At 39.5% G+C, this 23,562-nt stretch overlaps 1 protein-coding gene across 1 annotated transcript in view; it reads right to left on the bottom strand.

Annotated features, from left to right (window-relative positions):
- TOPAZ1 (testis and ovary specific PAZ domain containing 1) overlaps positions 1-21,677 on the bottom strand; it is a 58,254-nt gene extending 36,577 nt beyond the window's left edge. The window contains 2 exon segments of the mRNA XM_021718820.1: positions 20,823-21,011; positions 21,573-21,677. Of these exon segments, the coding sequence (XP_021574495.1) occupies positions 20,823-21,011; positions 21,573-21,677 (294 nt within the window).
- Positions 21,678-23,562: the final 1,885 nt, after the last annotated feature.

Here is a 23,562-nt window from a genome sequence, read left to right as displayed (position 1 = left end):
AAAAAAAAAAGATGTGGGGTACAATTCAGGGTTAGGTATACAAATGTTCATTATGCAGGTACCCTTGTTGATGAGGTGTGCCCCCTCCCACCCGCAGATTCTCACTACTGACAATCCTGCCCCCCTCATTTTCCCACTACTGCTAATACTTTTCTTATAGTATTACAATAATTGTTCAGTCTGCTTATGAGTGAGAACATGTGATATTCAGTTCTTTGTTTCTGTGATAGATCACACAGTATTATTAACTCTAAGTCCATCTAAGTTGCTATGAAGTTCATAATTTTGTCCTTTATGTTGCATAATATTCCATCGTGTATATGTACCACATTTTAAAAATCTAGTCCTTTTTTGATGGGCAGCACAGTTAGTTCCATGTTTTTGCTATTGTGAACAATGCTGCAATAAACATACATGTGCAAGTATCTTTTTCAAAGAGTGATTTGAGTTCCTCCAGGCATATTCCCAGTAAGGGGATTGCAGGGTCATGTGGAAGGTCGATTTTTTAGATCTTTTAGGAATCGCCAAATTGTTTTCAACAGCAGTTTTATTAGTTAACACTCCTACCAACAGTGTAGAAGTGTTCCCTTTCCCTGCATCCTCTCCAGTATCTGTTGGTTTTTGAGTTGTTGATGATGACCATCCTGACTGAAGTTAGGTGGTATCTCAGTTTGGTTTTAATTTGCATTTCTTTGATGACTAGTGAGGCTGAGCATTTTTTCATGTATCTGTTGGCTGCTCGTATGTCTTCTTTTGAGAAGTGGCTATTCATATCTTTTGCCCACTTTGTAATGGGGCAGTTTGTTTTTTTCTTTTCTGCACATTTGAGTACTTTGTAGATCCTAGATATTAGGCCTTTGTCAGACATACAGTTGGAAAATATATTTCCCAGTCTGTGGCTGTCTCTCCACTCTCCCGATGGCTTCTTTAGCTTTGCAGAAGCTTGGCAGTTTGATGAGGTCCCACTTGTCTATCTTATCTCTTATGGCATGGGCACTTGGAGTTTTAATTAGGGATTGGTTGCCAGTTCCAATTTCCATAAGGGTGTCTCCTGCATTTTCTAAGGTTCTTATAGTTTGAGGTTTTACGTTTAGGTCTTTGATCCATTAAGAGTTTATTTTTGTGTGTGGTGACAGGTAGGAGTCTTGTTTTAATCTTCTGCATGTGGTCAGATAGTTTTTGCAGCACCATTTATTGAATAGGTTCTCCTCTCCCCAGTGGTTGGTTGTGGAGGCTTTGTCGAAGATGAGTTGGTTGAGAAATTGGAATTTTGGTTCTGGAATCTCTATCCTGCTCCATTGGTCTATATACTTGTTCTTATACCAATACCAGGCTGTTTTGATTATTGTAGACTTTTAATACAGTTTAAAGTCTAGGAGTTTGATACTTCACACTTTGTTTCTTGTTTTTGCTGAAGATTGTTTTGGCCATTTGTGGTCGATTATGTTTCCATATGAATTCCTGTATTGTCATTTTCAGGTCTAAGAAGAATACTGCTGGTAATTTAATGGGTATTGCATTAAATCTGTAGATTGCCTTGTGTAGGATGGACATCTTAACAATGTTGATTCTTCCAGTACATGAGCATGGAATATTTTCCATTTGTTTGTGTCATCCTTGATTTCTTTGAGCAGTGTTTTGTAGTTTTTGGTGTAAAGGTCTTTCATATCTCTGGTTAGGAAGATGCCATGGTTTTTCCCTTTTTTGTGTGGCTATTGTGAATGGGATTTTGATTTTATTTGGGTTTCTGTTTGTTTATTGTTGTGCATAGAAATGCAACTGTCTTTTGCACATTTATTTTATAGCCGGAGACTTTGCCAAAGTCCTTTATCAGTGCAAGCAGGTTTTTGACAGATTCTCTTGGGTTTTCAAGGAATAGAATCATATTGTCTGCAAAGAGGGATAACTTGACTTCCTCTTTTACTGTTTGGATACCTCGATCTCCTTCTCTTGCCCTATTGCTCTAACTAGTACTTCCAAAACTTTATTGAAAAGGTGAGATGAGAGTGGGCCTACTTGTCTTGTTCCAATTATCAGGGAAAATGGTTCCATTTCTGTCTGTTTAGTTTCTCATAGGTGGCTCTTACTATATTGAGGTATGTTTCATTTACGCCTAGATATTTTGAGGGTTTGTTCTGGATATTATCAAAGGTCTAATGATATAATTAGGTGACTATTGTTTTTACTTTCGTTGATGTATTTAATTACATTTATGGTCTTGAGAATGTTGAACCAGCCCTGCAACCTGGGGATGAAGCTTATTTGATCATGGTGGATGATTTTTGAGATGTGCTGTTGGATCCGGTTTGCTAGGATCTTGTTGAGAATTTAGCATCTATGTTAATCAAGGATATTGGCCCATAATTCTCTTTCTTTGTTGGATCTTTACCTGGTCTGTGTATCAATGTGATGTTAGCTTCATAAAATGAGTTGGGGAGAGTTCCATCTTTCCTGATTGTCTGGAGTACTTAAAACAAGATTGGTATCAGTTCCTCCTTGTATGTTTTGTAGAATTCTACTGAAAAGCCATCTGGTCCAGGGCTTTTTTTATAGGTAGTTTTCTTATGACATAGTCAATTTCCTGAATTGTTATTGGTCTATTTTGGGTCTCAATTTCTTCTTTTTTCAACCTGGGGAGGTTGTGTGATATAAGAATGTCCTCCATTTCATTTAGGTTTTTGAGTTTGTTTCCATACAGGTGTGCATAGAAATCTCTGACAATCTCTGGTATTTCTTCGGGGTCAGTTGTGACTTTATCTTTTGCACTTTTGATTGTGTTTATTTGGGCATTTTCTCTCTTTTTCTTGGCCAGTTTAGCTAGGGGCCCATCAGTCCTGTTTATCCTTTCAAAGAACCAGCTTGTTGTTTTGTTGATTTTTTTTGTGTTATCTTTTTTGTCTTCTATGTCCCAAATTTGGGCTTCTATTTTCGTGATCTGGATTCTTCTGTTGAAGTTAGGGTTTTGGTGGTCTTGCTTTTCCATTTTTCTTAGCTGATTTGTTAGGCTGTTAACTTGTGATCATTCCATTTTCTTGATGTGTGTTCATAGATATGTGAATTCCCCACTTAGTACTATTTTCATGGCATCCCTGAGATTTTGGTAAGATGTTTCTTTGTTTTCATTTCTTTCCAGGTATTTTTCTTTCTTTTTTCTTTTTTTGAGTTGGAGTCTCACTCTGTTGCACAGGCTAGAGTGCAGTGGCACACTCATGGCCACCCCAGCATCGACCTTCTGGGCTCTGGCCATCCTTCTGCCTCAGCCTTCCAAGTAGCTGGAACTACAGGCACTTGCTACAATACCCGGGGAATTTTTTTTTCATTGTAGAGACTAGGTCTCGCCAAGTTGCCCAGGCTGGTCCAGGTATCTTTTAATCTCTGTTTTGATTTCCATGTTGACCTAGGAGTTGTTTAGCATCATGCTATTTAGTGTCCATGTCTTTATGGGTTGAGGGGGAACTTTGTTAGTGTTGATATTTATTTTTATTCCACTGTGGTCTGAGAAGGTACATGGCAGTATTTCAATCTTATGGAATTTGTTTATGCTTGATTTATGGCCAAGATTGTGGTTGATCTTAGAGTAAGTTATGATAAGCAGAATGTATATTCTGTGTTTGTTGGGTGGAGTGTTCTGTAGGTATCAATTAAGTCCATTTGGTCAAGTGTCACATTGAGGTTCTGGATCTCCTTGTTGATTTTTTGTATTGATGATCTGTCTAGGGTTATAAGTGTGGTATTTAAGTCCCCAGCTATAATAGTGTTAGAGTCAATATCTTTTTTTAGTTTACCTAGTAACTGCTTTATGAAAGTTGAAGCTCCTATGTTGGGTGCATTTATGTTTAGGATGGATATTTCTTGTTGATGGATCGAAACTTTTATCAATATGCAGTGACCTTCTATGTCTTTTTACATTTTTGATGGCTTAAAGGTATTTTGTCTGATAGTAAGATCATGATTACTGTTTTCGTTTGTGTTCCATTCACCTGAAATTTTGTTTCCCATCCTCTAACTTTGAGTCTGTGAGTGTCCTTTCTGGTGAGATGAGTCTCTTGGAAACAATATATTGTTGCCTCATGATATTTTATTCATTTTGTCATTCTATGTCTTTTCAGTAGTACATTTAGTCCATTCACGTTCAGGCTAATTATTGAGATGTGAGAGTTTATCCCTGTCATGAGGTTTTTATGGAGTTTGTTGTTGTTGCTACTGTTATTTGTTTGTTGTTTTTCTTTTCATTTTTGGGTTGATTCATGTGTATTTTCTTTTTCTTTTTTAAGTTGGAGTCTCACTCTTTCACCCAGTTTGGAGGGAAATGGCATGCCCCTGGCCACTGTAGCCTCAACCTGCTGTGCTCAGGCAATCCTTCCGCCACAGTCTTCCAAGTAGCTGGAACTACAGGTATGTGCCACCATGCCTGGCTAATTTTTTAATTTATTGTAGAGAGGAGGTCTTGCCAAGTTGCCCAGGCTGGTCTTGAACCCATGGGCTAAGGCATTCCTCTCACCTTGGCCTCCCAAAGTGCTGGGATTGTAGGTGAGCCACCGTGCCCAGCTTTCACATGTGTTTTCATCTTTTTCCTGCATTCTTGTGAAGGGCATTGTCATTCTTTTTTTCCCCTTTCTTCTGTGTTTAATACTTTCTTAAGTGTTTCTTATAGAACTGGTCTGGAGGCAGTGTAAACTCTTAGGGATTGAATATCTGGGAAGGATTTTAATTCTCCATCACTGATGAAGTTTAGCTGAGTAGGTAATTCTTGGTTGAAATTGTTTCACTTTGAGAACTTTGAAGATTGGGCTCCAAGCTCTCCTAACCTGAAGTGTTTCTGTAGATAAGTCTGCTGCTATTCTAATTGGTCTTCCCCAGTTGGCAGTCTGACCTTTCTTTCTTACTGCCTTAAGGATTTTTTCTTTTATATCTACTTTGGGTAGGTGAAGTACTATGTGTCTAGGAGTTGGTCTTCTCATTTGTTGTCTTGCAAGGGTTAGAGAACCCTTGCAAGATTCAGAGAATCTCTTGTGTTTGAATGCGTCACTGGTTGCATCACTGGTGAGATGAGGGAAGTTTTATTGGACAATATCATGGAATGTTTGTTCTAGGGTGGTCTCTGTCTCTCTATCTGCCTCAGGGATTTCAATTATCCTTAGTTTCAGCCTCTTGACATAATTGCTCATCTCTTGGAAGTTTTGTTCTGTCTTTTTAAGCTTCTTTTCTATGCTTTTAACAGTTTGGGTTAGTTCCATATTTTGGTCCTGATGCTCTGAGATTGGGTCTTCTGCTTGGTTAATTCTGCTTTCCATGCTTATCTTTTTTATTATCAGTTTGTTATTTATTTCATTCACTTTATTATTTTTTTTACTTTTAAATTTTTTTATTTTAAAGATGTGGGGGTACAATTCAGGGTTAGGTATACAATTGTTCATTATGCAGTTACCCTTATTGATCAGGTGTGCCCCTCTTCCAGCAGATTCCCACTACTGCCAGTCCTGCCTCCAATCTCCCTCCCCAGCAGTTTCCCACTACTTGCCACACTGTACTCTTTATTGCTATTATCTCAGTTATCAGCTCCTACATTCTTTCCTCTTGTCTCTCCTCATTTCTATTTATTCTTTCTTTTAATATCTTGATATCTGTGTTTGTGGTTTGAGACCAGTCATTCTGGGGCTCCTCATTGTTTGTGTTCTGAAGTCTGTATTCTCAGTGGTTGACCTCCCAGGGGTCTGTGTGAGACCATGTTCTTCCTTTGTTTTGTCTTCATTTGTGTAGATTCCCCCCCCTTTTTTTAACCTCTTCTATAATTCTGTTGTTCAGGGATGAGGGGGTAGCTTTTACTTCTGTTTGCTCAATCTCCTATTCTTCCTTATGTAGATCCTTTGGCTTTGTTCAGTTCTGAAGCTGGACTGTGGGTGGGGGGCTGTACTTTTGGCAGTTTTGAGATTATTTGTTGGGGGAGCTGTGATTCAGAAACTATCTGCAGATCCCAGTATCTGCTGGCAGGTGTGTGGGCCCCCTGAAACCCACTTCCCACCACTTTACAATCTGTCCATGCAGTGGGGGTATAGGTTGTCCACTGAAAGCAAAATGTGGCAAGAAATAGGAAGGACAAGTGCAAGAGGAAGTTGGAGAGAGAGGAGAAGAGGAAAAACAGGTGTACCAACTAACAAATGAAAAGAGACACAAAGACAGAGAAAATAAAACAAAAACAAAACAACCCCCCCCATTAATGTACTCTCCCTCAAAAATACCCATACATATACAGGAAATCTAAAAAAAAAACAGCATTAAAATAACAGAAACAAAGCAAGTTTGAAAACATAATCAAGAATAGAAAGAGAGAAGAGGAAAAACAAAACAAAGAAAACAAGGAACCAACAAAAAAGCAAAACTTGCTCTGAGGTCATTCCTGTAATTCCAACTTCCTTTCAGCTCTGGTCTCCAGGCCCTCCCCTCTGCTCTCAGTGCAGGCTGATAGGGTTGTTCTCAGCATGGGTCAGATGTTCCATGGACTATTGTGGGAGGAGGGTGGATCAGATTTCAATTTACCTGGCTTGCTGCTGCTGTTATCAAGTCTCCCACTCAGTTCTGATGTGTCTGTCCTGTTCCAGCATCAGGGAGGGACATCTTTCTCTCTGAGTTTGATGAGAAGATAACCTCTAGGTCCCAGGTTAGAAGCTGGGTGGAGCTGGGTGGGGCAATGCATGTCTCTGCCTGGTCCTGGGACAGAGAAAATGGCACTGGTCAGTGATTCCTCACCAGTGGTGGGATTCCTTTCCAGCTTTCCCCTGCCCTCTCCATGAATCCTGGGGATCCTGCTGCTCTGCTGTCACAGGCAATGGTGTGGACTGGGCACCAGATGGTGAACATCAACTGCTTTCCCCTGCCTCTTCTCAGGAGAGCCCCAAGAACAATAGACAATCCTGTGCACTGAAGCTCCAATCTCAGGGTGGTGGGGGGTTGCAGTCACCTCTGAAGGAGAGCCCTGGTGCATGAACTTGAGTCTCCCCTCAGATGGACTTTCACTCACCCACTGGCACACAACACTCATGCAGAGAGTCTTTATAGACACTCACTTTTGCAGAGACTGTCACAGTCTGACCTGTTCTGTCACCATCTCCCCCTTTTTCTTCTTTTGGCCAGAGTCCTAACTAAGGGGACTGGGGAGTCATGCCCTACAAACCATAGCCTCATCAGATTGATTTATAACCCTACATAATATGGCTTACTTTCCAACCTGACTCTGGCATAACATTGCACAACAGATAAAGAGGGAAATAAAAAAAATAATTCATGATCCAGCAAAGTAGTCTGTTGGGGAAATTTGCATGTGTATATAATTCCCTTCCCAGGCACTCCTGGACTTTGGGCATCTTTTAAGAAACCACCAATTTTCTCTGAAGCTGGCTATATACAGTCTTCATCTACATATTGAGGATCCTCTGCATCTTAAGTCAACATTTCTTTTAGTAATGTCAACTACTTTAGACAGAGCCTAACTCTTTCTGCCAATTGCCAATCAGAAAATCTTTGACTCCACCTATGACCTCTAAGACGACTCCCCTCACCCCTCTGCTTGGTGATATCGCACCTTCCTGGGGCCAACTAATGTGAACCTTGCATATAATGATTTATGTTTTGCCTGTAACTTCTGTCTCGCTAAAAATGTATAAAGCCAAGCTGTAATTCAACCATTTTGGGATACATTCTCAGAACCTCTTTGGACTATGTCATGGGCCTAGATTACTTACATTTGGCTCAGAATAATCCTTTTAAAATATTTTACAGAGGTTAGCATTTTCATCTACAAGCCACATTGGACTACTACTGGAGTTCCCTAAATTTTATATACTTTGTTGTGCCTGTGCTTCTCTACATGCTAGTCCTGGAAATTCTTTTTTTTTTTTTTTTTTTTTTTGCTTGTCTGCTGGTGAACTACATAAATTAGTAAAATAAAGACAAAAATTCAAAAGTCCAACTTCTTTGGGCTGATTCAGAAGAGATGGGCTTGAAGTTGGCTATAGACCCGTAAATGTAAATGCTCTTATGACCCATAACTGTTGAATAATACATAAAACAGGAATTAGAAGAGGTTAGTAACAAGTTGCAAGATCAAGGACAGTTCTCCCTCTCAATCTACAGGTTCTTCATCTATGGATTCAACCAACTATAGATAAAAAATGCTCGGGAAAAAAAGAGTACATACCATAGTAAAAATTATTTAAACTTAAAAACTAATATAACAACTATTTACATAGCATTTACATTTGTATTAAGTAGTATAAGTAATCTAGAGATGATATAAAGTATATAGGAGGCTGTATGTCAGTTATATGTAACCACTACATCATTTTATACAAGAAACTTGATCATGGCAGATTTTGGTATTGCAAAGGGTCCTGGAGCCAATCCCCTGTGGGTACCAAGGAAGGACTGTATACTGAGTGTTTTGAATAATAAAAGTTTAAATCTTTTTACAGCTTTTAAAATCCTTGTACCAAACTGCTTTCAAGAAAATTTGAGACTAGGTGTGTTTATAAGTTTCCATGGATCTTCTGTTATTTTCTGGGAAATGATTATCATAATCCTACTATTGTGCATGGCAATATCTGGAAAGGGCAGGCATTGTCATTTACCAGAAAAGACTCAGTCTTTCTTGTAGAAGATCTCACATACTTGGGAATTCAAACCATGGAGAAGAACATTTAACCATACCTATTGGATTACATCTCAGTCCACACAAAGAGGACTTATATGAGTGCTTGGAAATCCCTTCTCTTCTAGTCCTCTTCCTTTCTCTTTTCTACCCCTCTGCTCTTGTCCCTGCATTCTGGATGACACACTGTTTCACAACCCTTGAAGTCATTGTCAAAGTCACCCTTTCTCCATTGTCCCTTGTGCATGGCAGATTCTAGTCCTGTCCTGGAAAGAGGACAGCAGAGTTACATTGTCTACATTCCACAACTACAAGTTATAGATTATTGATCCACCAAACTAGCTACATAATTTATGGGCTTCAGTGCAAAATGAAAACTCAGAGTCCCTTGTTCAAAAATTAAAAATTTCAAGACAGCTAAAGCAGAGCATTAAACCAAGTGTGTGCCCTGTGCAATCGTTTGGGTCATGTGCCCAAGAAGCCGGTCATATAGATCCATGTTGTACCAACATCTGCAAGACTAACAAGCCTCTCTATTGCTAAAATGTATCAACTTTGATGTCATAATTCTATTTTTTACTGTGCCATTCCTTAGCCAGTTTGCAGTAAGAGTAATCCTGTCCTCTCTTCTGCCCTGCTATGACTCACAGAGGCCAGACCCTGCAGTCTGCATTTCAGCACTCCTGGGTCAGCTGGCCTTGGGTAAAACTTGGCCATTAGAGATCCCATATAGAAGAATAAAGAAGGGAGACTTCCCTCCACATTGATTTCTGCCTCAGGCTGCCTTTCAGACAGCAGCTGCATCTCCTCTGGGGCTCCATATCCCACTAGACAGGCTCTCTGTGTACCTTGAGGTCCCTTTGCTCCTCCAGCCTAGGGGTGGTAGTGACTTTCTGTTGTTACTAATATCGGGGCATCTCACCAAACCCTGTTTGAGTTCTCAGTTCTTCCATCCCACTCCCTGCATTACACACCAGCTCTGCTGAGTGATGGGGTTCAGAACGTGCTACTCTAAAATATAGCTTCTTGGCATTTTAGAAAACAGCAGAAGCAGAAAGGTCACTCTCACTTTCTCCCTGCCCTTTTCCCTTAAAACAGGCTGAAAGATCAAAGATCTAGTTGACCTCCTGAAGTAGGTCATGGACCCTCATTCCAGAGGTGTCGTTCTTATTCCCAGAGGAGAGCAGTACCTTAGTCTCTGAAGACACAGGGACAAAGAAGAATCGGAACAAACAAGCCTTGCTTAGTTCTCCTCAGTTTATTATCATCAGTTCATGCTTCCTTTGTCCAATCATACTTCTATACAGCTGTCCATTCTTTAAACTTAAGCATAAGAATATATGTTTCCTTGTCTTTGGGTCTTCATTTTTGAAGATACTCATATCATGTAAAACTTATATTAAATGAGTTTCTATGCTATTCTCTTGTTAATATGTCTTTTATTATAGGCGCCTCAGCCAGGAATTTAGCAATGATTGAGAAAGTAAATATTTTCTCTACTACAGAAGAACAATATTTTTTCTCTTTTAATTTGGGTCAGTGTTTGGGAGTCTGCAAATTAGCTGACAATAGACACATTAATCGGAAAAAATACAAAGTTTATATATTAGCCCAGGATCCTTTAGATGAAATGGCTACTTGAACAGTCAAAGATAAAAGTTTATATATCCACTTAATAAGGGGAAAGGTAGGCAAGAAGCTTCTGTGGAAGAATAAATAAAAAGTATGACTCTTTCAGATAAAGTTTGTTTAAGCAAGTCTAGTGATAATAGTTAGTCTTTTTTTCTGACTATAAACCAGAGAGGAGATTTATGGTTGCAGTATTTTTCTGAGGTCCCACTTAACTCAGCAAAAGAAGTTTAGATAAGGTATTTTTCCTGTGGCTAATGTTTATTCAGATGTTTTTAGCTTAAAATACGAGAGGGGACCTCCAAAAAACAGGAATTATTTTGGAGGGCAGACTCCTTGCAGTACACTGGGAATCTGTTTCTTCAGATCAAACAGTCAACCAAAGTTTTTACCTGGAAGTTTTGAGAAGTTTGCATTACGATTTGTGGATGAAATATCCTGAGTTGTGGCAAACAGGTGACTGGTTCTTCCACGACAATGTACCTGCCCATACCATCTCGAGTGTTCGGCAGTTTTTGACTAAAAAATGGCATGACCCTGTGCTCCACCCTCTGTATACACTTGATCTCACCCTGAATGACTTTTTTTTTGTTTGTTTCCCTGAATGAAAAAAGTCCTCAAGAGGAAATATTTTGCTGATGTGGAAGAGGTGAAACAGAAACTGGCAGAAGCATGAAAAGGCATCAGAACTGTTTTGAGCAGCAGAAAAAGTGTCTTTGTAAGTGTATTGCATCAAACGAAGACTACTTTGAAGGTGATTGAAGTTTAAACATGTAAAAATAAATACACAATTTTATATTAATAAATTCTGTTTTGGGGGGTCCTTCCTTGCAATCTTTATGCAACCAAGGTGAATTTTAGATTCTTACAGTTTAAAATATTTAAAGTAATTTCTTTTTTCCTGATAAGAGATCCCCTACCTCCACTCTGTAACTAAATGAATCTGAAAGGAACAAAGGGGATGAAAGGAAAGACTTGTTCAGTCATAGTGGCAGGAAACGTTCTTCTACTGTCTTGAAATTAACATTTAAATACTGAAATAGTAAGTTTGGTGTTCTTGGTTACCAAACTTCGTTGGTCACCTATATTTTCTCCTAAATAGTTTCCAATATTTTCTCCAGGTTTGGCCTCTTATACAATTTCAAATTGTAATTGTAATTACCTATGAATATTATCCAATCAAATGTTCAGAAAAGAATAATATTGGTATTCTTTAAATGTTAAAAAAAGTATTTTATTTTACCTCAGGAAAAAAAGGGGGGTCTCAAAACTTGCCACTTGTCCCAAATATTTTACTTCAGATATTAAAACCCAGACTTGGGAATCTCAATTAATTTTCTATCCTCTAGAGGGCCTCAGATCCAGAGCAGCTAATGATGACTCACCCTACTCTTTCCTGGGGCTCCAGAAACTCCATGCTCTTTAATCTTAAAAGCCTCTCAGACTGTGTCACTGAGTTGGGAGAACTCAATTACTCAATGTAATAAGTCCAAAATGGAACACAATAGAAATCTGTGTGCAGAACAGGACCTTAGAAATAATCTAGTCTAACCTCTTCATTTTACTCCTGAGAGGCAAGAGAAGCTAAGTAATTTATTTTTATTTTTATGTATTTATTTATTTTTGAGTTGGAGTCTCACTCTGTCGCCCAGACTAGAGTGCAGTGGCCGCTCCCGGCCACTGCAGCCTCGACCTGCTGGGCTCCGGCAATCCTTCCGCCTCAGCCTTCCAAGTAGCTGGAACTACAGGTGCGCGCTACCACACCCGGCTAATTTTTTTTTTTAATTTGTTGTAGAGATGAGGTCTCACCAAGTTGCCCAGGCGGGTCTCGAACCCGCGGGCTCAGACAATTCACTCACCTCAGCCTCCTAAGGCGCGGTATTACAGGCTGCACCACCGAGCTCTGGCTGAAGCTAAGTAATTTAAAAACCCTGCAAATAAATCATTTCCTGAGTGCTTCTCCTCTTGGTTGCTGCCTAGCTGCCTGTGCTTCCAAGTGATTGTTCTCCAGGACACAAGAATCTCTGGTCTGCAAGAGAGATGGAGGACAGCACAGATTTATTCTGCTGTTTCTACATCTGCTGCACACCTGTGTAAAAATGCCTACGGTGGATGTGTCATACTCTGGCATCTCTGGAAAGCACCTTATATTTACGCCTCTCAAATTTTCAGATTGCATTAGGATCATCATTTCAGTTTGTTATTTTGTTTGTGAAGGAGAGAATTGCCATTTTACTATTCCATATAGGAAAACCTCAGAGGAAAGAGTGAAAGGGGTTATGTCAGTGGCTATAATGCTGACATCAAATTTGTCAAGAGATAGAGTGGACAGTTGCCTAAATGGTTTGATTTGAAATGTGACAGGGAAAAGTCCTCCTAAAGAATCTCTTTTCCACTAAAGAGAACATTATATATATTTTTATATATCCTGATAACTTCCTAAATTTTATCTTCAGTCCCATGTCCTGCTTTGTATCCTCTTGGCCATGCCTCTGATCCAAGTGACTTAGGATAACCAGTTCCTTGCTGACTTCAACTCACTTGGCAGAGGGTGTTCTCACTAGGGCTCTGCCCTTTCTGCTGGAGTTCCCCAACACTTCAGAGCAGACAGAGGCTTCCTTCAGGGAAGGAAAGTGGTGTTAGCACATCTGTAGAAACCCTCAACAATCAGGGGTAGGAAGCCCTGTTCTGCAGACAGGAAATCCTGGAGGCGTTTTATACATTTTCTCAGTTATCTCTGAAAAATTGAGCTTATTGCACACAACAGCAACCTTGATAACACACCTTTTACATTGGCTTTTTCTCTTTCCTGGTCTCTCTCTCTCTCTCTCACTCCTGGCCCCTGTACTTCCCAAAGGAGCTACTTACACATGGGTCCTTGCCTTAAGCTCTGTCCAAGCGAAGACAGTTACCAACATTTTAAATATGCTCAAATATAACTCTTGATTCCCTCACTCCTCCCACAGCTTTCCCATTCTGGTAAATGGCAACTCTGTAATTCTGGTTACTCAGGTAAAAAAATTTTAGATTCATTCTGGAATACTCTCCCCAGCCTCCTCCACCCAGTCCATCAGCAAACTCGGTCTGCTAGACTTTAAAAACATATCCAGAATCTCACCATTTTGTATTACCTGTGCCATGTCCACCCCGTAGTCCAGCCACTATCCTCTCTTGTTTGTACTATTGTTTTTGTTTTTTTGAGTTGGAGTCTCACCCCTTCACCCAGTCTGGAGCACAGTGGCACACTCACGACCACCCCAGTGTTGGCCTGCTAGGCTCAGGCGATCCTTCCGTCTCAGCCTTCCAAGGAGCCGGAATTATAGGCATGTGCTACCATGCCCAGCTAATTTTTTATTTATTGTAGAGACAGGTCTTGCCAAGTTGCCCAGCCTGGCCTTGAACCTGTGGGCCCAGGCAATCCACTTGCCTCTGCCTCCCAAAGTGCTGGAATTATAGGCTGAGCCACAGAGCTTGGCTATGTGGACTATTGTAAAACAAAAAAACCCAAGTCAAGCAACTAAGCAAAAACCTCCTAACTGGTTTTCCTATTTATAACTTTACTTGACTATTCTCCACACAATTGATCCATTACAATTCAGATTGCTTCTGCCCGAAAACCCTTCAAAGGCTACCCATCTTTTTTAGAATAAAATCCAAAGTCTGCATAATCATAGCCCTGGTATCCCTCTGTCCTAATATTCTACCACTCTCTTCCTCCTTATGAGGCTCCAACTCACTGACCTCATTCTCAGCACCTGAACGTGCTGAGCACGCTCCCTCATCAGATCCTCTGCCTGGAATGTTTCTTCCCACCAGAATCTACATGTTCCACTTTCTGACTTCCTTCTGGTCTCTACTCCAATGTTCCTTTCTAGAGCAACCCTCCCTAACTGCTGTCAAATACAAAAATAAATCTAGACTTAGAAAGGAAAGAATTGTGTTGAAAAAGATCATTGCAGGCTGAGTGTGGTAGCTCATGCCTATGATCACAGCACTTTGGGAGGCCAAGGCAGGAGAATTGCTTGAGGCCAGGAGTTAGAGACCAGCCTGGGCAACAAAGTAAGACAAAAATTTTAAAAACTTACAAAATTAAAAAAACTTTGCCTCTACAAAAATTGTTTAAAAAATAGCAGGTCATGATGGTATGTGTCTATAGACCCAGCTACTTGAGGGGCTGAGGCAAGAGGATTGCCTGAGCCTAAGAGATTAAGGCTGCAGTAAGCTATGATTTGTGCCACTGCACTCCAGCTTGGGCAAGGAATAGGAACCTGTCAGAAAGAAAGAAAAAAGAAAGAAAGGAAGGAAAGAAGGGAAAGAAAGGGAAGGGACAAGGTGTGGGGTAGTGGGATAAAAGACTGGCATGATCTGAGAGGAGATCAGAGAATGTTTGAGGTCAAGGTCAAACATTCCTTGACGCCAGCCTTTTCTCAGGAGGAGCTATACCTTGGGCCAAAGTTTAGGGGCCTAACGAAAGAAGAGAAGCTGAAACAAAGTGTGGGATGTGCACTTTGTTCCAGTTGGTCAGTGGGGCAAATAGTTCAGCTAATCATCATTTATGAGGCAAAAAAGAAGAGTTCTGAGGGTCAGTGTCTGACCTTGTTATAGATAACCAAGGAAGACATCTGTGAGTCTTCTCTCAATGACATGGGGGAAAAGGTAGTTCTTTGAAGTAAGTTGTTTTCCAGAATACAAAGGGTGGGAGGGCAGTGGAGGAGGAGAATGGAGGATTTCTTAACCTTTAGTTTTCCAGGATCACAGGGCTCATGTAAAATTCAACACTGCTGCCTTTATAAGATGGAATTTTTCTCCCATGCACTTCCCCTGTTTAATTTTCTGCATGACACTTTCGATATGTGGCATATTATATATTTGTTGTCCATCTTTCTCAACCTTCAGCTAAAGCAGGGCCTTTTTTCACACCCTGCTGTATCCCTACCAGTGGAAATAGAATACTGCCTGGCACACAGGTGGTGAGTAGACATTTGTTGGATGCATGGGAACTGTAATTCTCCTTTTGAGGGGTTAGAGGAATGGTATGACTGTCAGGGTCATGGCTCAGGATGGTTGATCTGGAAGGGCTGTGCAGGACTTCAGGAAGGAAGAAACCAACTAGCAGTTCTTCTCCATAGTCCACATGGCAAGGGATGAGGCCTGTGCTAGAGTGAAACAATGGAAAAGGAAGTGACAGATTCAAGGGAACCTAAGAACCTAGGAAGAAATCTGAGTATCTTACTCTAATCTTTTATTAGAAAAATAATAGTTGTATATACTTATGAGGTACAATGTGATGTTTTACATATGTATATGTTGTAGAATAATTAAATATTCATCACTTTATATGCTTATTTTTTGTGGTATAAACATCTGAAATTGACTTCCTTAGCAATTTTGAAATATACATTACATTGACTATAGTCACCATGCTATGCAGTGATCTCAAAAACTTATTCCTCCTATCTAACTGAAATTTTGTACACTTTAACATCTCTCATCATCAATCCCACAACCCACTATTCTATTCTTCTGTGTTTGACTTTTTTAAGATTGCACATATAAATGAAGTCATGCAGTATTTGTCTTTCGAGAGAGTGTCATATTGATCTCTTTTCTCTAAGCTTCTTAGAGTGATGCCTGGCCACTGTCAGTCCTTAAAAATTAGATTCATGGTATCTCCATGGATATTCAGAGGTGTATTAGGAAGAGTTTGATTATATCCTTATACTGAAGAACATCAAGAATGTGAAAAAAGAGCACATATGAATCTTTAAGAAGTATATGAAAAAGAGAGAAGCCCAGTCCATATGACATTTTTTTTCAATACTTAAAGACAACTGTATTTATAGAAGAGCATCACATATTTGGGGGCACTAATGGGCTAGACTGCTTTCTTCTGTTTTCCTAAGAACTATCTTTCAGTAGCCACTGCCCAGGTACCCCTCCTACCTAGTCAAAAAGCACTGACCCTACGGCAACCTGGAGTCCCAGGCATCATTTGTCATCCCCTCAGGATATATGTCTTCAACAAGGAAAACTATCTTGGACTTGACACACATGGAGCTTTGGAAGTAGTAGAGGGCATGGGCTCTGGTATCAGTCTGGGTTCAAATTCTGCCTCCAGCACATACCAGCTCTCTATGCCTCAGCACTAGATGAACCATTAGTTTTAGGAAATTCCCTTGAATTAATTGTAGCTTATATCTCTGATTTATTCACAAAGTTATATTCCTAATCAATTCAATGTTCCACCTCTATGCCAAGAGATTCTAGAAGGTTGAGAGGATTGAGAGCAAACATTACTTTGTATGCATCAGTTTCTAAGAGTTTACATGATGTGCCAGTATTCATATCTTGACACACTGTAAAATGCATCTCTCCCAACATTCCCTAACTCTTTTCTCTTCTCTAATTCATAATCTCTGGTGTGTGTTTTTTGCACCAAAAATAAGTCATAAGTCAATGGATGCTAACTTCAGGAAGCTGGGAGCTTACTACTTCTCAAGACTTAAAACATGGAACACCAAGTCATGTCCTTGAGCTGGAGGTAGCAAAAATTAGTTCATGCATTTAACAAATACCTATTAAGCAGCAATTATGTGCCAGGTCCTAGTGCTCAACCTAACTCTTAATATAACATAGTTCAGTAAGGAAAACAGATAATTATACAACTAACTTCACAAGACTCCATTCCAGATAGGAGAACACTACATGATAATCTAGTGCTGTTTCTCAGATACTAAGTGGCACTTAGGGATGTAATGTGGCTTTGGTTTAGCCAGGAAGTGGCTAAGCCAGCATTAGGTTTAAAAGCGTTACATGTGCATGAGACAATTCAAACCATATTGCAGCACATAAATAAAAGAGTGAAAGTCTTTAAAGTATATATCTGACAAAAGCCCAACATCTAGGATCTACAAGGAACTCAAACATGCCAAAAGGAAAATAGACACTGAATGAATAGACACTCCTCAGAAGAAGATATATGGTCAGCCAACAGACATAGGAAAAAGTGCTCAGTCTCACTAATCATCAGAGAAATGCAAATCAAAACTACATTGAGATACCACCAACCCCAGTAAGAATGGCCATCATTAATAAAACAACAACAGATGCTGGCAAGGATGTGGAGAAAAAGGAACTCTGCTACACTGCTGGTGGAAATGCAAATTAGTTCTCTGGAAAACAGTGTGGCGATTTCTGAAAGAACTAGAAATTGACCTTCCAAGTGACCCAGCAATCCCTCTATTGGGAATATACCAGGAGGAACTCAAATCACTCTACCAGAAAGATACCTGTACACGCATGTTTATTGCAGCACTATTGACAATAGCAAAAACATAGAACCAACCATGCTGCCCATCGAAGCTGGACTGGGTTTAAAAAATGTGGTACATATACATAATGGAATATTATGCAGCCATAAAGAAGGACAAGCATATAAACTTTACAGCAACTTGGATGGATTTAGAGTTTATCATACTCAGCGATCTATCACAGAAACAGAAAACTGAGCACCACTGTTCTCACTCATAAGTGGACAATGATACTATAAGAAAGGGATTGGCAGTAGTGGGAAATTGCCAGGGGAGGGGAAGGGGAGTGGGATTGGCAGCAGTGGGAAACTGCTGGTGTGGGGGCACACCTCATCAACAAGTGTATCTGTAAAACTAACATATGTATACCTAACCCTGAATTTTACCCCACATCTTTAAGATAAAAAATTATTTTTAAAAAAGTCTTTAAAGTAGTCTCCAACTACTTTAAGGTTTGGTGTCCATTTCCCCAGATTTTCTACTGATATGCAATTAACACATATATGGGACATATAAAATATTTATATGTAAACACCCTTTTCCTCAAAACAGTTTCTATTGTTGTACAATTTGTTCTGATTAATTTCCCCCCCTTTGTGATTTTTTTCCAAACATTGATTTATTCAGTTTTCACAGAAGTTGTATTCTTCTAGTTCATGACCCATGCAAGTACTATGTGGAATAAAGTTACATAAATCAAGGTTTTTTGTAACTAAGGTGATAATCTAGAAGGAGTGGGTAAGGTACCGTATTTTTACTATTTTTTACCCATAGCAGGGACTATTAATAAAAAAGTAAAAAGTGAAATTAAGTTTGAATTCATACTTAATGAGTGTGTTCTGGATATTTATTTCTATTTTCAGTTTTGTCCGTTTTTATTATTAATTGTATCACATTTAGGATTGCATATTTTCCTAAGAAATTTTCCCTTCTATTTTCATGAAACAACCCTCTTTATGTCTGGCAATATTCCCTACTTTGATATCTACTTAGATTCTTCCATGCCAATATTTTTATGGTTTGTATTGGCATAGTTTATCTTTTGCCTTGCCTTTCTCCATCTTTTCAATTTCAATCTATCTGTAGGCCTCCTGAAATAGCATATAGTTAGGTCTTGGTAGTTTTATTTTCACCTAGTCTGACACTCTCTTAATTTAAATCTCCTGAGGATTTATATTAATATTTAATGTAATTACTGATGTGGCTGGATTAAGTTCATTATCTTGCTATGTGTTTTCTATTTATCCCATCTGTTTTTTTGTCTTCCTCTCCTGCCTTTCTTTACGGGACTTGAGTATATTATTACGGGACTTGAGTATATAATTATTTTATTTTAGATCTCTTTTCTTGGGCTTTTGATCAGTAGTATGTTATCTTATACTTTTAGTAACCAGAAATTATAATATGTATCCTTAACTAATTACATCTGCCTTAACTGGGTGCTTTACCACTTCATGAGTAATATAAGAACCTTTAATAATATAATTCCACTTACCCCCCTTGCTCTCTGTGATATTGTCATATTTTACTTATACATATGTTGTAACCCTTCACAATATATTTTTATTGTTGCTTTAAAAAGTCAGCAATCTTTTAAAATGTTTTAAACAGTCATTAATATTGGTTCACATATTTCTTAATATTTCTTGTAGTGAGAGTACACTGGGGATAAATTCTCTCAGATTTTATTTGTTGGATAATGTCTTTATTTCACTTTGTCTTGTAAATTATGCTTTCATACAGAATTACAGACTGGCTTTTATTTTATTTTATTTTTCTTTCTAAGTACTTTAAAAATATTGTTCCACTGAAAAATGGCTTCCATTTTTCTTTCTTTCTTTTTATTTATTGAAAAGTCACTGTTATTCTTATTGCTATTCCCCCTTTTTTGCAGTTTTTCTCATTATTTTTTGCATATAACAGTTTAACTAGGTGCTGTTTTCTTTACATTTATCTGTTTGGGGTTCACTGAATATCTTGAATCTAGGAAGGGATTTTTCCCTCTCTGGTATTTAGTTCCTCAGGATTTCTTTTTTCTTTTTCTTTTTTTTCTTTTTGAGTCGGAGTCTCACTCTGTCACCCAGGCTGGAGTGCAGTAGCATGCTCATAGCTACTATAGCCTCTATCTGCTGGGCTTAGGCAATCCTTCTGCCTCAGCCTTCCAAGTAGCTGGAACCACAGGCGTGTGCCACCTCACCCAGATAATTTTGATTTATTGTAGAGACAAGGGCTCACCAAGTTGCCAGGGCTGTTCTCAAACCCCTGAACTCAGGCAATTCTCTCACCTCGACCTCCCAAAGTGCTGGGATTACAGGCATGAGCCACCGTTCCCAGCCATTCCTCAAGATTTCTTCTCCGGCCAGGCTTGGTGGCTCAGCCTGTAATCCCTTGCCTTGGGAGGCCAAGGGGAGTGAATTGCCTGAGCCCGAGGGTTTGAGACCCGCCTGGGCAATTTGGCAAGACCTCATCTCTACAATAAATCAAAAAAAGTAGCCGGGCTTGGTAGCACGCGCCTGTAGTTCCAGCTACTTGGAAGGCTGAGGCGGAAGGATCACCAGAGCCCAGCAGGTCGAGGCTGTGGTGGCCGGGAGCGGCCACTGCACTCCTGTCTGGGCGACAGAGTGAGACTCCAACTCAAAAAAAAAAAAAAAAGATTTCTTCTCCATTATCTTCTACAAACATTTAAAAACTTTTTTGATAGTTATGAAAACAGCAATGATTTATTGTAACTTCCTACATTTTAGATGTAAGCAGGGAATTCTGCCTCTGATATTTCATTAATTTTATTCACACGATCACTTGATGATAACTTAATGGGTAGGTCAACCAAGTTTTTTTCACTATATTGATTTAGATCTGTCAAAATAAAACAATGCCCCTTCACCCGAGCCATCAACATGTGTGCATGTACACACACACACACACACACACACACACACACACACACACCCCTATCTTTTTAGTTCTGGAATTTGTAGCTGAGTCTTTGTGTCTTTGCAGATTTAAAAATTTCGCCTTTTGTTTCAGGAATCTAACTGAAATTAAAGTTGGCTGTAATCTCCATGTGCACGACTGTACAGTCATCTGATAATTCCATTATCTGTAGCACTAGTGGGTCTGTTTCCGTACTTGTTTCTTTTATCTGTTTGTGTTGAGTCTTTGTCATCTTTCCTAGCTTCATGTCCTTGGTTATATTTGCGTGTATAGAACTGTGGACACTATGCTTGAAAAAAACGGACTGGCTGCTCTGAAAAGCCATCTTTGCTTTGTTCTGGATTGGGCTCTCTGCTAGCCTCTGCCGCCGGCACCGCGGCTGACTCCCGAAGCTTCCTGCAACTCGCGTGTTGCGTCCCTTGCATCGGAACACCGGCGTGCCCCACCAGGTCACACGCAGCTGGGGACACCAGCACCGAGATCACCACCCAGGACTTAAAAGAGGAGGAAGTAGTTGAACATGGACTGGCCTGAACATGGAAGAGACACCCCTGCTGATGGGAATACGCAGGAGGAAGACAGGGAGCAGGAGGCTTACACTGAGGTAGAGGAAGAAGGTGGCAAGGAGGATGAGGAGGAGGAAGGTGATGGTGAGCAGGATGAAGATGAGGAAGCCGAGGCCGCCACGGGCAAGCCGGCAGCTGAAGATGATGAGGACGGCGATGTTGATTCTAAGAAACAGAAGACCGATGAGGAGGACTAGACAGCAAAAAGGGAAAAGTTACACTAAAAAGAAAGAAAAGGCTGCCATAGCCTACCCACCCTCCACTTCCCGTTTCAGAATCTCCACGTGGTCACTCGGGAGTAGAGAGGCCCGCGGGCAGCGCCATGCGCGGGTGACACGTGCTCTCCACCACCCCTCCAAAACCATGAGAATTTGCAACAGGGGAGGAAAAAAGCACCAAAACTTCCAAGGCCCTGCTATTTTTCTTAAAAGTGCTTTAAAAAAGAAATTAGTTCGTATTTTTAATTTACATTTTATGTTTTGTACCTACGGTCAGGGGGTCAGTCATTTTAAATGATCTCGGCTGACCAAACCAGTTTCCAGAGAGTTCTCTGGTTCTCTTTCCTACTTCTGACTTTACTTGTGGTATGAACATGTTCATTATAATCTCAAAGGAGGAAAAAAAAAACAACATTGTAAAAACAGCAAAACCAACAGCAACAAAAAATCTTTTCCCGCCGTTCCAGTAACTTTTTCTGTGTACTTAGCTGTACTATAAGTAGTTGGTTTGTACGAGACCGTTAAAAAGACCAAAGAAAAGGTTTCTTTTTCCCCCCTTTTTTGTTTATGTAGTTACTGTTTATTTTTTGTCCTGTTTGATCTATGTGTGAAGCTATGCTGTCCAAAAATAAACAGGAATTTTATTTTGCTGAGTTATTGTTCTAACAACAATAAAAAACTATTTATAAAATAGGATAATATTATCTTCCTCCTGAGATTTTCAGTTGTTTCTTTCAGGCACTGGGAGGCACTAGCAATCTGGGACTATCGGTATTCAGCATTAAAATTGTTTTTCCAAGCTACCCAAATGAGGCTTGGAGTTTATGCAAGAACAATTTACCTTGGGTTCATGTTCATTTCTAGGGTTCAACTCATCAGGCTTACTACAAGAAGTGAGGGATTGTTGGCTGCTTTTTCCTCTCTTGATCAACTCTCAACTCCAAATTTTAACCCCATAGTCTTGAGAGGCTATCAAGAGTACCATTTAGTTTCTCAGTTCCTTCACTTATGGTTTCCAGATTTACCAAATAATAATGCAAAGCACCTAGTTTAATTTGGATTTTAGATTATCAATAAATAAGGTTTTTTAGTATAGGTATATCTCATTAATGTTTGTGATATACGTATTCTAAAAATATTTATTGTTTTTTTTGTTTGTTTGTTTGTTTGTTTTGAGCTGGAATCTCACTCTGTCACCCAGACTGGAGTGCAGTGGCTGCTCCCGGCCACTGCAGCCTTGACCTGCTGGGCTCCGGTGATCCTTCCGCCTCAGCCTTCCAAGTAGCTGGAACTACAGGCGTGTGCTACCACACCTGGATAATTTTTTTTGAATTATTGTAGAGATGAGGTCTCACCAAGTTGCCCAGGCAGGTCTTGAACCCGCGGGCGTAGGCAATCCACCCATCTCAGCCTCCCAAAGCGTGGGATTACAGGCTGAGCCACTGAGCCCGGCTAAAAAATATTTATTGTTTATCTGAAATTCAAATTTAACCAGCTGTTCTGCATTGTTAGTTGCTAAATTTGAATTTTAGATTGTCAGCAAATACTTTTTTTTTGTATAGGCATATCCTATGCAATATTTGGGACACACTTATACTAAAAATATTTGTTGTTTATCTGAAATTTAGATGTAATTGTATTTTATCTGGTAACTCTACCTCTAATGCATTGGCAGATGGAGCCCCCTAATTACTGGACCCATTTTTCTTTATTTTAAATATGTGGTATATGATTCAGGATTAGGTGTACAAGTGGTCATCATACAGGTAAAATTTGGACCTCGCTTTGGTACTTTTCTAAATTTGTTTCTTCTTCTGGATCTTGGCCTAGGTAATCCTTCATGAGGTTGGTAGACTTTTGATGCTTCTAGGAAGTTAATTTTTATATTTAACTTGGCTTTTCTAGTTATCTTCAGTGAGAAGGACTTACACATCTTACCAGATGTGCAAATCACCCATCTCCAGTCTTTTCCCTTCTTACCCATCCTCATACTCCAACTTCTAATATCCACTGCTAAGACAATTGTGATAAATATTAAGATGTAGGTTCTCACATTATTTAATAGAATAATTTTCATTGGTATGTTACTGTCATATACTTATTCTTGAGAAACAATCTCTTCCTGAATGGAAATATTTAAAATATAAACTATTTAAAATAGAAAAATAATTCTACATCTGCAGCTAAAATGACTAGGTATAAAGATGGTTAAACCACAATTGAATTATGTCAGTCCAGACTATATTCCAGGCTCTCTCTTA

Source organism: Carlito syrichta, unplaced genomic scaffold, assembly GCF_000164805.1.
Source record: "Carlito syrichta isolate Samal-C Ts95f unplaced genomic scaffold, Tarsius_syrichta-2.0.1 Scaffold313745, whole genome shotgun sequence".
Taxonomy (NCBI): Eukaryota; Metazoa; Chordata; class Mammalia; order Primates; family Tarsiidae; genus Carlito; species Carlito syrichta.
Note: the sequence above shows the minus strand (reverse complement) of the source record. Positions and strands in the feature narration are given on the sequence as shown.